Genomic DNA, 12084 nt, shown 5'->3' with positions numbered 1-12084 from the left:
ACACACACATACACACACACACACACACACACACACACTCCCCCCAACACACACACACACACACACACACACTCCCCCAACACACACACACACACACACACACCATTCCTCTTTTCAAACACAGTCTATTCATGATGGACATACACAGATACTAAAATCTGGGGTTTACAAGGCACAGATTCCCAGATTTGTAGCTGTTTGGTTCAGTGCAGGACCAGAACCCTAGTTTGTGATAAAGAGTGGGGCAGGCTAGATGAAAGCCATGGGTCCAGCCCACCTTCCTGCCCCTTCTCTTGCTCTCCAGTTTCCAGATGAAACCTTGAGGAGTGGGGAGCTGCTGAACATGATTGTGGCTGTGATCGACTCTGCACAGGTAAACATTGAGCCTTGACATTTCCAATAAAGCCTGGAGGGCAGGACTTGGGAAATAAGGGTCTGTGTTCTCTCTAGGCCTGTACATGAAAGCCCACATTCCTCAGGCACTCCGCCTCCCATTACATGTGGGTGCCATTTACTCCATTAGGGCTAGGAAGAGCGAGCAGAGCTCAAGAGGCTGGGATCAAGCCTGTCCTCCCTGATATTTCTCCATGTTCTCTGGAAGTTCCTGTTTGTGTAGGGAAAACTAAGGGTGGGCAGGTGTGTGTGTGTGTGTGTGTGTGTGTGTGTGTGTGTGTGTGTATGCTTAGTCATGTGTGTTGCTCTTACCCTGGTCTTCTCCAGTTCATAATAAAAATGTTTGGGCCATTTCTACTTAACCTTTCGCATACACAGAACCCCTACAGATTGTAGCTTTGCATAAGTCCATATCAGAATGGGGTGGGTCTGATTTCTACTCATGGCCACTCAGTCCCAATCAGAGAAGGACTCAGCATTGACATCCGGGTGTGGGTAGTTTTTTTCCTTAACAGGCCTGTTCCCCTCCAAGCCTATTGCTGTTGTACCTGACCCTTCACCCTTCAGAATCTTGTGTCGTGCCTTACCCTCTTGCCCTTTGGCCTCTCTTAGAGCTAATGGGTCTGATGTTTCCTTCTGCCTAGCTCCAGGAGCTGGTCTGCCATGTGATGATGGGGAACCTGGTCATGTTTCGGAAGGACTCAGTCCTCAACATACTCAGTAAGTTACTAGGTCTTCCAGGAACCTGGGAGAGGAAAGGGACACCAACTGTGTTTAGCAGTGACAAGAAAGGAGCTGTGGGGGTAGGAAGTGGAGAAGCGGGCAGGTGGACAGGCAGGCAGGCAGCAGGGTTTCTTCCCTCTCTTTTCAGTTCAGAGCCTAGACTGGGAAACGTTTGAGCAGTACTGTGCCTGGCAGCTCTTCCTGGCCCACAACATCCCCTTGGAGACCATTATCCCTATTCTCCAGCACCTCAAATACAAGGGTGAGTAGGACCATGGCCTGTGGGAGGAGAGAAGATGAGGCCTTCAGGCTCTGAGATAACCCAGAGTCCCCCCTCACAGCCTAGGCGTACTGTGCTCTGGTGACAGCCCTACAGGCCTCCTCCGCACAGCCTAGCAGCTGAAGACTGAGTGAGGCGGTAACTTCTTCCTGGTTCTTGGTCAAGACTGTTCTTTTCCGGTGGCTGGTGGCTGGAGAGGTAGAAGAGGTACCTTTCCCTCCTGAAATGATACGTTCCCCTAACACGTCTCTCCTCCCCCACAGAGCACCCAGAGGCCCTGTCCTGTCTCCTGCTTCAGCTCCGAAGAGAGAAGTGAGTCCACCAGATGTTGAGGCACTTGGGCCATGCTCATGTGGCCATGCTTCCTTCCATGGCCATGGCTGTCTGCCTTCTCTACCCTCAGAGGGGGGAAGTGGGGACGGGGCAAGGGACCACAGCTGCCTTCATCACCTTGACAGAAGAGCCAGCTACTAAGACCCTAGAGAAAGTGAGACGTTGGGGAGGACCTTGTGGGGACTGTAGCATTGCACCTACCACCACAGAAGTGCAGGCATCTCACTTCTCTGGCTTCTACAGAGAATGGAACCAGGCATATCTTGGCCCAAAGAGAAGGGGAAAGGGATGAGAGAGCAGGAAACCACCAGGGCCAAGAGGCAGGGGTTCGGGAAATCAGTAAGTGACACTAGCCATTCCCAAGGTAAGCCATCCATGTGTGCACGGACCCAGCATGCTCTGATTCCTAGGCCGAGTGAGGAGATGGTGAAGATGGTGCTAAGCAGGCCCTGCCATCCTGATGACCAGTTCACCACCAGCATCCTGAGGCACTGGTGCATGAAGCATGACGAGCTGCTGGCAGAGCACATCAAGGCCCTGCTCATCAAGAACAACAGCCTGCCCCGCAAGAGGCAGAGGTGGGCCGCCGCGGTGACTGCTGCCCAGGGATGCTGGCTCGCCAGTCCTATACAAGATTGGTTTGTGGGTGACATCCGATAGTCTGAAGACATGGGACATGCAGGACCCCCAGCCCTGAGTCCCACAGCTGAATACCCTCTTGAGTCCTCACCAGCACTGTGCCACTTAGGACTGTCTCTGACCTAAGGAGGGACGCTGGAGGAGTGGACAGTATTTGACTCTCTGCCTTCTCATGCAGCCTAAGAAGCTCTAGCAGCAAGCTGGCCCAGCTGACCCTGGAACAGATCCTGGAACATTTGGACAACCTCAGGCTCAACCTAGCCAACACCAAGCAGAACTGTATGCTGCCTTTCTTCCCGCCCCTTCCTCTTGGCAGTTTGGGGGAGGTGCTGCCCTGCTTTCAGATCTCCTGTAGCCAGCTGGGGCAGGGATGACATACCAGGACCACTGCTCAAACCCATAGAAGAAATAACTTTCTGTGCTATGTATAATCTTCCTGACATTAACTGTGCTTTCCTTCCATAGTTTTTAGCCAGACACCAATCCTCCAGGCGCTGCAGCATGTCCAGGCAAGCTGTGACGAAGCTCACAAGATGAAGTGAGGTTCCTTCTACTTTGGGCCTTGGGGAAAAGAGTCTGCTGGGGACATAACTTAATGACCAGCAAGACCCTGGGGTTGAGAAACAGACTCGGCTTAGGTGCTGAGGTGGAAGGGGCCTGGGCAGGATACCTGTCTCAGAAAGCCCGTCCTATCTCTTAGGTTCAGTGACCTCTTCTCCCTGGCGGAGGAATATGAGGACTCTTCCACTAAGCCACCCAAGAGCCGGCGGAAGGCAGCTCTGTCCAGCCCTCGAAGTCGAAAGAATGCTACCCAGCCCCCCAATGCTGAAGAGGAATCGGGCTCCAGCAGTGCCTCGGTAAGGCTCTCAGCCAGTGCACAGGAGAAAGTAATGGGTGCGGGTGGGGTGCGGTCAGCTGCTGCCCAGGTTAGTGAAGGCCTTCTGCTCCCCTCATTTCTTCCAGGAGGAAGAAGATACAAAACCTAAGCCCACCAAACGAAAACGAAAAGGCTCCTCTGCTGTGGGTTCTGACAGTGACTGAGGCCTGGATCCCCACCCTGCCCCAGCCTGAGAAAGGTCCATGCAGCCCCACCCCTCCTCTCATCCCAGGGCCTCCAGCTCTTTTCACCCCCTCTCCACTGCTGCTCCCACTGGTAGGTTCTCACAGCAGCCAGAGGCTGTGCAGAAGCAGATCATGGTGGAAACCCTTTGCCCCTGGCTCCTCCCCAAGTCTCCGAAGAGCCATTTGGACAGAGAAAGGAGTGATCAGGAGGCTGCTGGGCAGAGGAGCTGGGGTGACAGCAGATGCTGTGTGAGTGGGCATTCCTCTCTGCTTCCCATCAGTCTGCATTTGTAGTCTGTGGACGGTGGTCATTCATTACACCAGTGTGAAGTGGGCATCTGACCTGGTGTGGGCGGTGCCCATCTGGGCAAATGCCACAGCCTTCAGCAAAGAACCCGATGGCAGCGTGAGAGGCTCCTGCTGCACCTGGGATGCTTGCGTTGGCCCGGCATTGGCACTTCAAGCTGCGCTAGAGCCCAGGGGCGTCCCGAGGCAAGTCAAGTTCCTCAGAACTGTCAGATGGCCTGATTTTCTGTGGTTCTGTTTTTGCTTTTTCTTTTGGCAAAGATAATCGAGTTTTAAATTGTTTTTAAGTGATAATGAAACAAGCCAGAACATCTTTTGTGCCTGAGTTGACATCTCTGTTCATCCTGTGTATATAGGTGCCTCTGTTTAATTTGATGTTTGTACTTGTACCCCTGTCCCCCTACACAATGTCTCCAGGAGGGACTTGGCTTTGATCTAGATCCTTCCTTCCCACTAGAGTGAGTCAGACACCTGACCTTTCCACTTAGAAGCTGATGCTGGCACTGTCTCCCTGTAGGCTGGCCTTACCCATTGCTTCTCAGGAACTTCATCTTTAGGATGTGGGGGTGGGGAGGGGAGGGGAGGAGCCACTTAGTAGATAAAGCACTTGCCACACAAGCAGGACCAGAGTTCTGTGGTGGCTTGCCTGTGATCCCAGAGCTCAGAAGACAGAGACTGGGTCCCTGGAGTCAGATGGCAGGCTAGCTATACTAGTATCAGTGAGCTCAGGGTTCAGCTGAGAGACCCCACCTCACTGAATGAGATGGAGAGTGATCTAGGATTCCTGACTTCTACCTTGGGCCTCCACCCCATGAATACACAAGTGCACTCACAAATGTGCACATAATCCACACACCTAAAACCTCCGTATCATCCAAAAGCTAGTATTTGCCCTTCACTTTATTAAGTGCACTGTTTCCAAGGGTTTTGGCAGGGAAGGGTGCTGTACGCTGAGTTTTGAAGGAGAGAGGATAAAAGTTCAAATACCAGGGCAGGAGATGCCCTTCCAGTCTAGCTGCTTACTGTCCCCATAGCAGCAGAGAATAGTCCCAGACTATGCTTTTAACTTCCCTGTCCAGGGACATGTGATGCCTTGCTGAGAAGAGATATAAAGGCTAGGTTTAGTGCACACACTCCACTGATTGAGCCTGGACATTTTCCTCTTCTGAGAATCCATGCTCTTTTAAAGCCACTACTTTTGAAACTCTAAACCACCAAGAGGCCTCTTTTCTTCCTCTTCCCATCCCCAGTTTCCACTGTACCTATTAAAACCAGGATGGGAAGCATTTGCTGGCTGGTCCCAATTATTGTATCCTTCCTAAAATGAAGGGCCTCCCTCCACAAATCTGGCAGATTGGCCTCCACCTTTCCCGTACTTAATTCTCAGGCTCCCCCACCCATCCCTGGGGAGTTGCTATTGCTGCTGGTAGCTGGAGGCAGCACTTGGATCTGGCTGGCTTGCCCAGACTTGCAGACCCGACCTGGCCAGAGGCCAGATTCTTCAGTCTCCTTGGGAAGAGAGCAGTGGTACCATCCCATCATGGGTGACAAAGAACAATCAAAGGATTGAATGGCTCCTGGACCAGGACTAAGCCAGCCAATAGCTTAGGTGGCCCTGAAAATGCACATCTGTGGGGTTGGAGGGTTGGCACCTCTTCGGACCCGACAGACCGCTGGCCACCAGCAGTCAAATTCTGGAGCCTGTGCGCCTAGGGCGGGGCCTGGGATGTGGGGAGGGCTGGGCCGCCCCCGACTCGCACTCCTGGCTCCCGCGCCACACCGCAGAAGCTGGGTGGGGAGGGCGGGTGTCGGCGCACGCGCGCCACGTTCCCGGGAAGAAGGGTTTTCCGAGCCGGACCAAAGCGAGCTCAGTGTCTCAGGAAGGACCACCTGGAGTGTGTGTGAGCTGCTGGGACTGACTAGAGGAAGAGGGCACCATGGCGGCCCTCCTGCTGCTGCTGCCCCTACTCCTGCTGCTGCCTCTGCTACTGAAGCCAGACCTCTGGCTTCAGCTGCGCTGGCTGCCGGCCGACCTGGCCTTCACAGTTCGCGCCCTCCGCTGCAAAAGGGCCCTTCGAGCACGCGCGCTGGCCGCAGCGGCCGCCGACCCGGAGAGCCCCGAGGGCGGGTGCAGTCTGGCTTGGCGGCTCGCGTACCTGGCCCGGGAGCAGCCGACACACACCTTCCTCGTGCACGGCGCGCAGCGCTTCAGCTACGCAGAGGCGGAGCGCGAGAGCAACCGGATTGCTCGCGCCTTCCTGCGCGCACGGGGCTGGACCGGGGGCCGCCGAGGCTCGGGCAGGGACAGCACTGAGGAAGGCGCACGCGTGGCGCCCGCGGCTGGAGACGCGGCTGCTGGAGGGACGACCGCGCCCCCTCTGGCACCCGGGGCGACTGTGGCGCTGCTCCTCCCAGCGGGCCCGGATTTCCTATGGATTTGGTTCGGACTGGCCAAAGCTGGCCTGCGCACAGCCTTCGTGCCCACCGCTTTACGCCGAGGGCCCCTGCTGCACTGCCTCCGCAGCTGCGGTGCGAGCGCGCTCGTGCTGGCCACAGGTAAGGCTGCGAGCCAGAGAGGGCGCGTCTGCTGCTCCCTAGACCCGAGGTGCAGGAGTGAGTGGGAAGGAGTCCCTGGGTTTGGGGAGGGATGTGCTAAACCCAAAGAATTCTTAAGCCGTCGGATCACAGGTCCCAGGCAAGACGTGGGATCCCCCCAGTGCCACCCTCACCCTAGAGCATTGCACAAGGACAGTGCCAACCAACCAGGTGATGGGATGCTTTAGAGTAGCTGGAGAACCTCGAAGCTGGGTTTGCCTACCCTTGTAGAGTTCCTGGAGTCCCTGGAGCCTGACCTGCCGGCTGTGAGAGCCATGGGGCTCCACCTATGGACGACGGGCCCTGAAACTAATCTAGCTGGAATCAGCAATTTGCTGTCGGAGGCAGCAGACCAAGTGGATGAGCCAGTGCCGGGGTACCTCTCTGCCCCCCAGAACATAATGGACACCTGCCTGTACATCTTCACCTCAGGCACTACTGGTGAGGGCTGGATACAATACTTCTCAGACACTGAGGCAGAGGGTGGCAAGGTCTGGGCGCCTGTCACTTTCAGATCACCCTGGACACCATCTCAGGCTCAGCTTCTCTCCTTCCAGTTCCCAAAATACCTATTTTTCCAGGACACAGCTCAGACCCTTTCCCTGACTGTGCCCCTCTTGCCACCCTTCAGGCCTGCCCAAGGCTGCTCGAATCAGTCATCTGAAGGTTCTACAATGCCAGGGATTCTACCAGCTGTGTGGAGTCCACCAGGAGGATGTGATCTACCTTGCACTCCCACTGTACCACATGTCTGGCTCCCTGCTGGGCATTGTGGGCTGCTTGGGCATTGGTTAGTCTCTCTCCTTGGGCATTATTCAGTCTCTCACATATTCCCTCTAGCACAGTGGCTCTCAGCCTTCCTGATACCACAACCCTATGTCACACTTCCTCAGGGTGTGGTGACCCCCCCAACCACAAATTATTCCGTTGCTGCTTTATAACTGCAATTTTAGTACTGTTATGTAGGCATATGGTATGGGACCCGAGAGAGTTGCAACCCACAGGTTCAGAGCCACTGAACCACTGCTCTAGCAAGTGCTGAAGTGCTGAATCTATGCCTGCCTTGCCAGGGAGTCGTCCCGAGCCCTAGATAGAGGGAGGCATTCCCTCCTGTAAAAATTCCTGGTGCAGTGGGAAACGCCACACAATTCTGAGCCACTGTGGAGGCTACACAGTTCAGTCTCTAGGCGTCAGAGGGAACAAAAGAAAAAGGTTGTCAACCCAGAAAGGAATATTAGCCTCACCGAACAGGAGTAGGGAAGGAGTTGGCCACTACAGCCTGCTAAAGACATGACTCCAGCGGGTGTCTGTAGTGAGCAGTGTTGGCTAGAGTCTTCTCTTCACCCTCCCTGCTCTCCTGTTTCCGGGCAGGGGCTACCGTGGTGCTGAAACCCAAGTTCTCAGCTAGCCAGTTCTGGGAGGATTGCCAGAAGCACAGGGTGACAGTGTTCCAGTACATTGGGGAGTTGTGCCGATACCTCGTCAACCAGCCCCCGGTGAGTAGGCTACAGAGCAGGCCAGACAACAGGAGACACCGAGACTGTCTGTCACCTGGAAGTCGGAGAGAGGAAACCAGGAGAAAAACCTGGCCTCTGGCCGCGAGCCAGAGCCCCCTACATCTACGGAGGCCGACAGGCGGCCCAGTGGGAGGAGGTTCTGGAGGATAAGGAACAGGGCTTCACTCTGGGGATCTGGAAGCTTGGTGCTGGAGCCCTTGCCTCTCTCCACCTTCTCAGAGCAAGGCAGAGTGTGACCATAAGGTGCGCTTGGCAGTGGGCAGTGGCTTGCGCCCAGACACCTGGGAGCGTTTCGTGCGGCGCTTTGGACCTCTGCAGATACTGGAGACGTATGGCATGACAGAGGGCAATGTAGCTACGTTCAACTACACGGGACGGCAGGGCGCAGTGGGGCGAGCTTCCTGGCTTTACAAGGTGAGGGACAGAGTGGACAGGAGGGCCTCCGGAGCAGAAGGGGGATGGCGAGAACAGGGGCTCCGGGGGCTAACAACACAGTGTGGCTCTCCCTCCCAGCACATCTTCCCCTTCTCCTTGATTCGATATGATGTCATGACAGGGGAGCCTATTCGGAATGCCCAGGGGCACTGCATGGCCACATCTCCAGGTTTGTACTTGGATGGCGGGCAAAGCTGGCAGACAAGGTTGAACTTGGCAACTGAGGTGGGAGTGGAGCCTAGGGGTTCGGGCGAGTGACCCACTCCTGACCCCAGGAATTCTTCCAGGTGAGCCAGGCTTACTGGTGGCCCCAGTGAGCCAGCAGTCCCCATTCCTGGGCTATGCTGGGGCTCCGGAGCTGGCCAAGGACAAGTTGCTGAAGGATGTCTTCTGGCCTGGGGACGTTTTCTTCAATACTGGGGACCTCTTGGTCTGTGATGAGCAAGGCTTTCTTCACTTCCACGATCGGACTGGAGACACCTTCAGGTATCTCTCTGTCACTTTCCAATCTTCTCAGACTTTCAAACTCGGTGACACATCTCATGTCCAACCCCATCCAACTTTCTCAGACCTCATCGGCAATATTATCCCCTAACTTCTTTATCTCCTCAGCAAAACTCCCATAATGCCTCAGTTTCTCCCTACTCTGCCAACAGGTGGAAGGGAGAGAATGTGGCCACAACTGAAGTGGCCGAGGTCTTGGAGACCCTGGACTTCCTTCAGGAGGTGAACATCTACGGTGTCACGGTGCCAGGTGCTTAGACATGAAAGGCAGAGAGTTACCCAGCATCCTACCCCACCCACATAGTAGTGTTTGGACACTACTATGGAACAGAAGGACTTATGTGTCTCCACACCCACCAGGGCACGAAGGCAGGGCAGGCATGGCGGCCTTGGCTCTGCGGCCCCCGCAGGCTCTGAACCTGGTGCAGCTCTACAGTCACGTTTCTGAGAACTTGCCACCATATGCCCGACCTCGGTTCCTCAGGCTCCAGGTAACCCTTCATTTGTGAATCTGCAACTGTTAGCAGTTCTTAAACTCCACCATGGATCCCCACAAAGGACTCTCCGTGAAGAGAAAGGGTGCTTCCCTGATAGGCACGTGCTCCTCAACTCTCCCCCTTTTATCTTGTATGTATGTATGCCCACATGTGTGCATGTGAAAACGGAGGCCAGAGGACAACCCTGGGCGTCATCCTCAGAAACACCAGCTGCCCCCTGTGAGACAGGCTCACCAGCTAAGCTAGACTGGCTCACCAGCTGCCCCTGTGAGACAGGCTCACCAGCTAAGCTAGACTGGCTGGCCAGTGAATCCTAGAGATGCTCCCGTCCCCACCTTCTCCCAGCATTTTTCCCAGGTTGAGGTGGTTGAATCCGGGTCTGCACACTTTCAAGGCAAGTCCTCCCCACCCTACCCCTACCCCCACCCCAGAGACAGCAGCTGTTGCTCCGCTCACTGATCTTCCTTCTTATACCCTCCCCTTTAATTCTATATAATGTCCCCTTCCCCCATACCTGCCCCTAAGCAGAGCTCAGGAAACTCACCTGAACTGAGTGGACAAACTACATTTCCTCCAACTCTGAAAACACCCTTCTCTCCCCAGGAATCTTTGGCCACTACTGAGACCTTCAAACAACAGAAGGTTAGGATGGCAAATGAGGGCTTTGACCCCAGTGCACTCTCTGACCCACTCTATGTTCTGGACCAAGATATAGGGGCCTACCTGCCCCTCACACCTGCCCGGTACAGCGCTCTCCTGTCTGGAGACCTCCGAATCTAAGACCTTCCACTTGAGGGAGGGGCTCATGGGGTACAGGCCACCATGGTGGCTGGGGGGGTGGGCTCAGGTATCTTTTGTATATGGAGTCATTATTTTGTAATAAACAGCTGGAGCTTATCTGGCCCATCTTCAGTGTCTGTGGGGCTGCTTGCACATGTTCCACATTCCTGCCCTGACCTTCTGTGACCCTGAGCTGTGGCTGAGCCTTTCTGATAACCACATCTGACCCTGGTTGGTCCCGGAGAAGCCCTGCTGGTTGATGTTTATGTCTTCTGTATTTACACTGCTGTCTCTGGAGCTGTCGGATCCTAAAGGATCAATTCCTGTGGCAGAAGCAGATACAGGCATTCAGAAACACCGCCCCTGGTTGCCTGCCCACACTTCACCACAGCCTTGTGTGTAGCTGGTCCTGGGGAGTCTCAGCCTTGTAGAACAAACTCAGGGAGGGGGTGAAGAAGGAAATTCAGTGATCTACAAAAGGCAGTCAGAGACGGGGAAGGGAGTCCTCAAGAATCCTGGGCAAGCATAGACATCAAGAGGCGGAGAAGTAGACTTCCACAGTCCCTTAGGGTAGGGCTGTGAGACCATGCAGGGGTGCAGTAATGGGGGCAGGGCAGAGAGAAAGAGAGGTCTCTCTTTGCCTCCTGAAAGAAGAATCTAGAAAGTTCACCATCTGCAAAAGTTAAGTGATGAGCTCCTATCTTTCAGGAGAAAAAGTGCTTCTGTTTTGAGCCATGGTTGAGTACAACATTCTGCCACATTTCTGTTTGCTTTTTTTTTTTTTTTTTTTTTTTTTTTTATGAGACAGGGTTTCTCTGTGTAGCCCTAGCTGTCCTGGAACTCACACTGTAGACCAGGCTAGCCTCAAACTCAGAAATCCACCTGCCTCTGTCTCCCGAGTGCTGGGATTAAAGGCGTGCACCACCACTGCCTGGCTCTTTTTGCTTTCTTTCCCCCTTTTACACCTCTCCCCAACATGAGTGCAAACCCGACAGGCAGGAGAGGACTCAGTGGCTAAGAGGGCTTGATGGGCTTGTTGAGGAGAGTTAGTTCTTAGCACCTTCAGCCGGCCTCAGGCTGTTCACAACCACCTTTAAGTCCAGTTCCAGGAGAGGCAGCACCCACTGCTGGCCTTCTTTCTGCCCATGATGGCACACACACATAAATCTTTAAAATAAATAGGCAGGGCTATCAAGTTATTTTTGTAAAGGAAAGAAGCGTGCCCCACCTCTAAAGCTTGGAACCCTACGGCCAGCCCTCCTGATCCAAAGCCTGCTGACCACCCCATGTGCACCAGCAGGCTTCGTTCAGCCTCAGTGAACAGAGAGCCCGTGCTAACTAAGACGAAGGCCGTCTGCACACAGACTGATTCATTAGTAATTTGGCTCAGTGCTCACTTCTCCAATCTGCCCCAGGAAGAGTACTATGATGAGATAAGCCTGGGTGGGGTGGGTAGGCAGATGTGCCAAATGGCTAACAGCAGTTCCTCTTTGACAGCTCTTCCAGACCCAAGCTAAGTGGGTGCCTCCTGCCTTGTGACCCAAACTTGCACTGTCCGCTAGGATAGCTGCTAGCCACATGAGAGGGAGATCAAAGTATGGTTAGTCAAAAGCGGAATCACACAACTTTAATTCCAGGCAGAAGCAGGCAGATCTCCATGAGTTCGAGGCCAGCCTGGTCTACAGAGTGAGTTCCAGGACAGCCAAAGCTACACAAAGAAACTTTGTTTTGAAAGAACAAAATAAATAATAAATAATTATTTATTAACATGGCTTGTTAAAACATTGCTACTTACCCGGGCGTGGTGGCGCACGCCTGTAATCCCAGCACTTGGGAGGCAGAGGCAGGCGGATTTCTGAGTTCGAGGCCAGCCTAGTCTACAAAGTGAGTTCCAGGACAGCCAGAGCTACACAGAGAAACCCTGTCTTGGGAAACAAAAACAAAAACAAAAACAAAAACAAAACAAAAAAACCATTGCTACTTTAGTTACATGGATCACCAGAACATTTAGAATAACATG

At 54.1% G+C, this 12084-nt stretch overlaps 2 protein-coding genes across 2 annotated transcripts in view; both read left to right on the top strand.

Annotated features, from left to right (window-relative positions):
- Window positions 1-4052, top strand: part of Ints3 (integrator complex subunit 3) — a 44893-nt gene extending 40841 nt beyond the window's left edge. The window contains exons 21-29 of the mRNA XM_021195700.2: window positions 305-373; window positions 1038-1113; window positions 1265-1378; window positions 1660-1708; window positions 2140-2307; window positions 2547-2647; window positions 2834-2906; window positions 3069-3225; window positions 3332-4052. Coding sequence (XP_021051359.2) covers window positions 305-373; window positions 1038-1113; window positions 1265-1378; window positions 1660-1708; window positions 2140-2307; window positions 2547-2647; window positions 2834-2906; window positions 3069-3225; window positions 3332-3409 — 885 coding nt within the window. The 3' untranslated portion in view covers window positions 3410-4052. The remainder of the gene's footprint in view (window positions 1-304; window positions 374-1037; window positions 1114-1264; window positions 1379-1659; window positions 1709-2139; window positions 2308-2546; window positions 2648-2833; window positions 2907-3068; window positions 3226-3331) is intronic.
- A 1473-nt stretch (window positions 4053-5525) lies between these two features.
- Slc27a3 (solute carrier family 27 member 3) lies at window positions 5526-10195 on the top strand. The gene is made up of 10 exons (XM_021195901.2): window positions 5526-6292; window positions 6563-6772; window positions 6963-7121; window positions 7703-7827; window positions 8068-8262; window positions 8362-8452; window positions 8571-8769; window positions 8940-9037; window positions 9148-9278; window positions 9888-10195. Exons 1-10 carry the CDS (start codon window positions 5674-5676, stop codon window positions 10062-10064), a joined length of 2004 nt encoding a protein of 667 aa, XP_021051560.1. The 5' UTR covers window positions 5526-5673; the 3' UTR covers window positions 10065-10195.
- Window positions 10196-12084: the final 1889 nt, after the last annotated feature.

This window comes from Mus pahari, chromosome 4 (assembly GCF_900095145.1).
Source record: "Mus pahari chromosome 4, PAHARI_EIJ_v1.1, whole genome shotgun sequence".
Classification (NCBI taxonomy): Eukaryota; Metazoa; Chordata; class Mammalia; order Rodentia; family Muridae; genus Mus; species Mus pahari.
The sequence above is the reverse complement of the archived record's forward strand: the minus strand, read 5'-3'. Positions and strand labels throughout refer to the sequence as shown.

Excerpts from the sequence above, each read along its gene's own strand:
- Slc27a3 (XM_021195901.2), top strand. The coding sequence starts at position 5,674 with ATGGCGGCCCTCCTGCTGCTGCTGCCCCTACTCCTGCTGCTGCCTCTG. Across the intron at positions 6,773-6,962 it reads CTTCACCTCAGGCACTACTG|GCCTGCCCAAGGCTGCTCGA; the intron begins GTGAGGGCTGGA and ends GCCACCCTTCAG. Across the intron at positions 9,038-9,147 it reads CTACGGTGTCACGGTGCCAG|GGCACGAAGGCAGGGCAGGC; the intron begins GTGCTTAGACAT and ends CACACCCACCAG.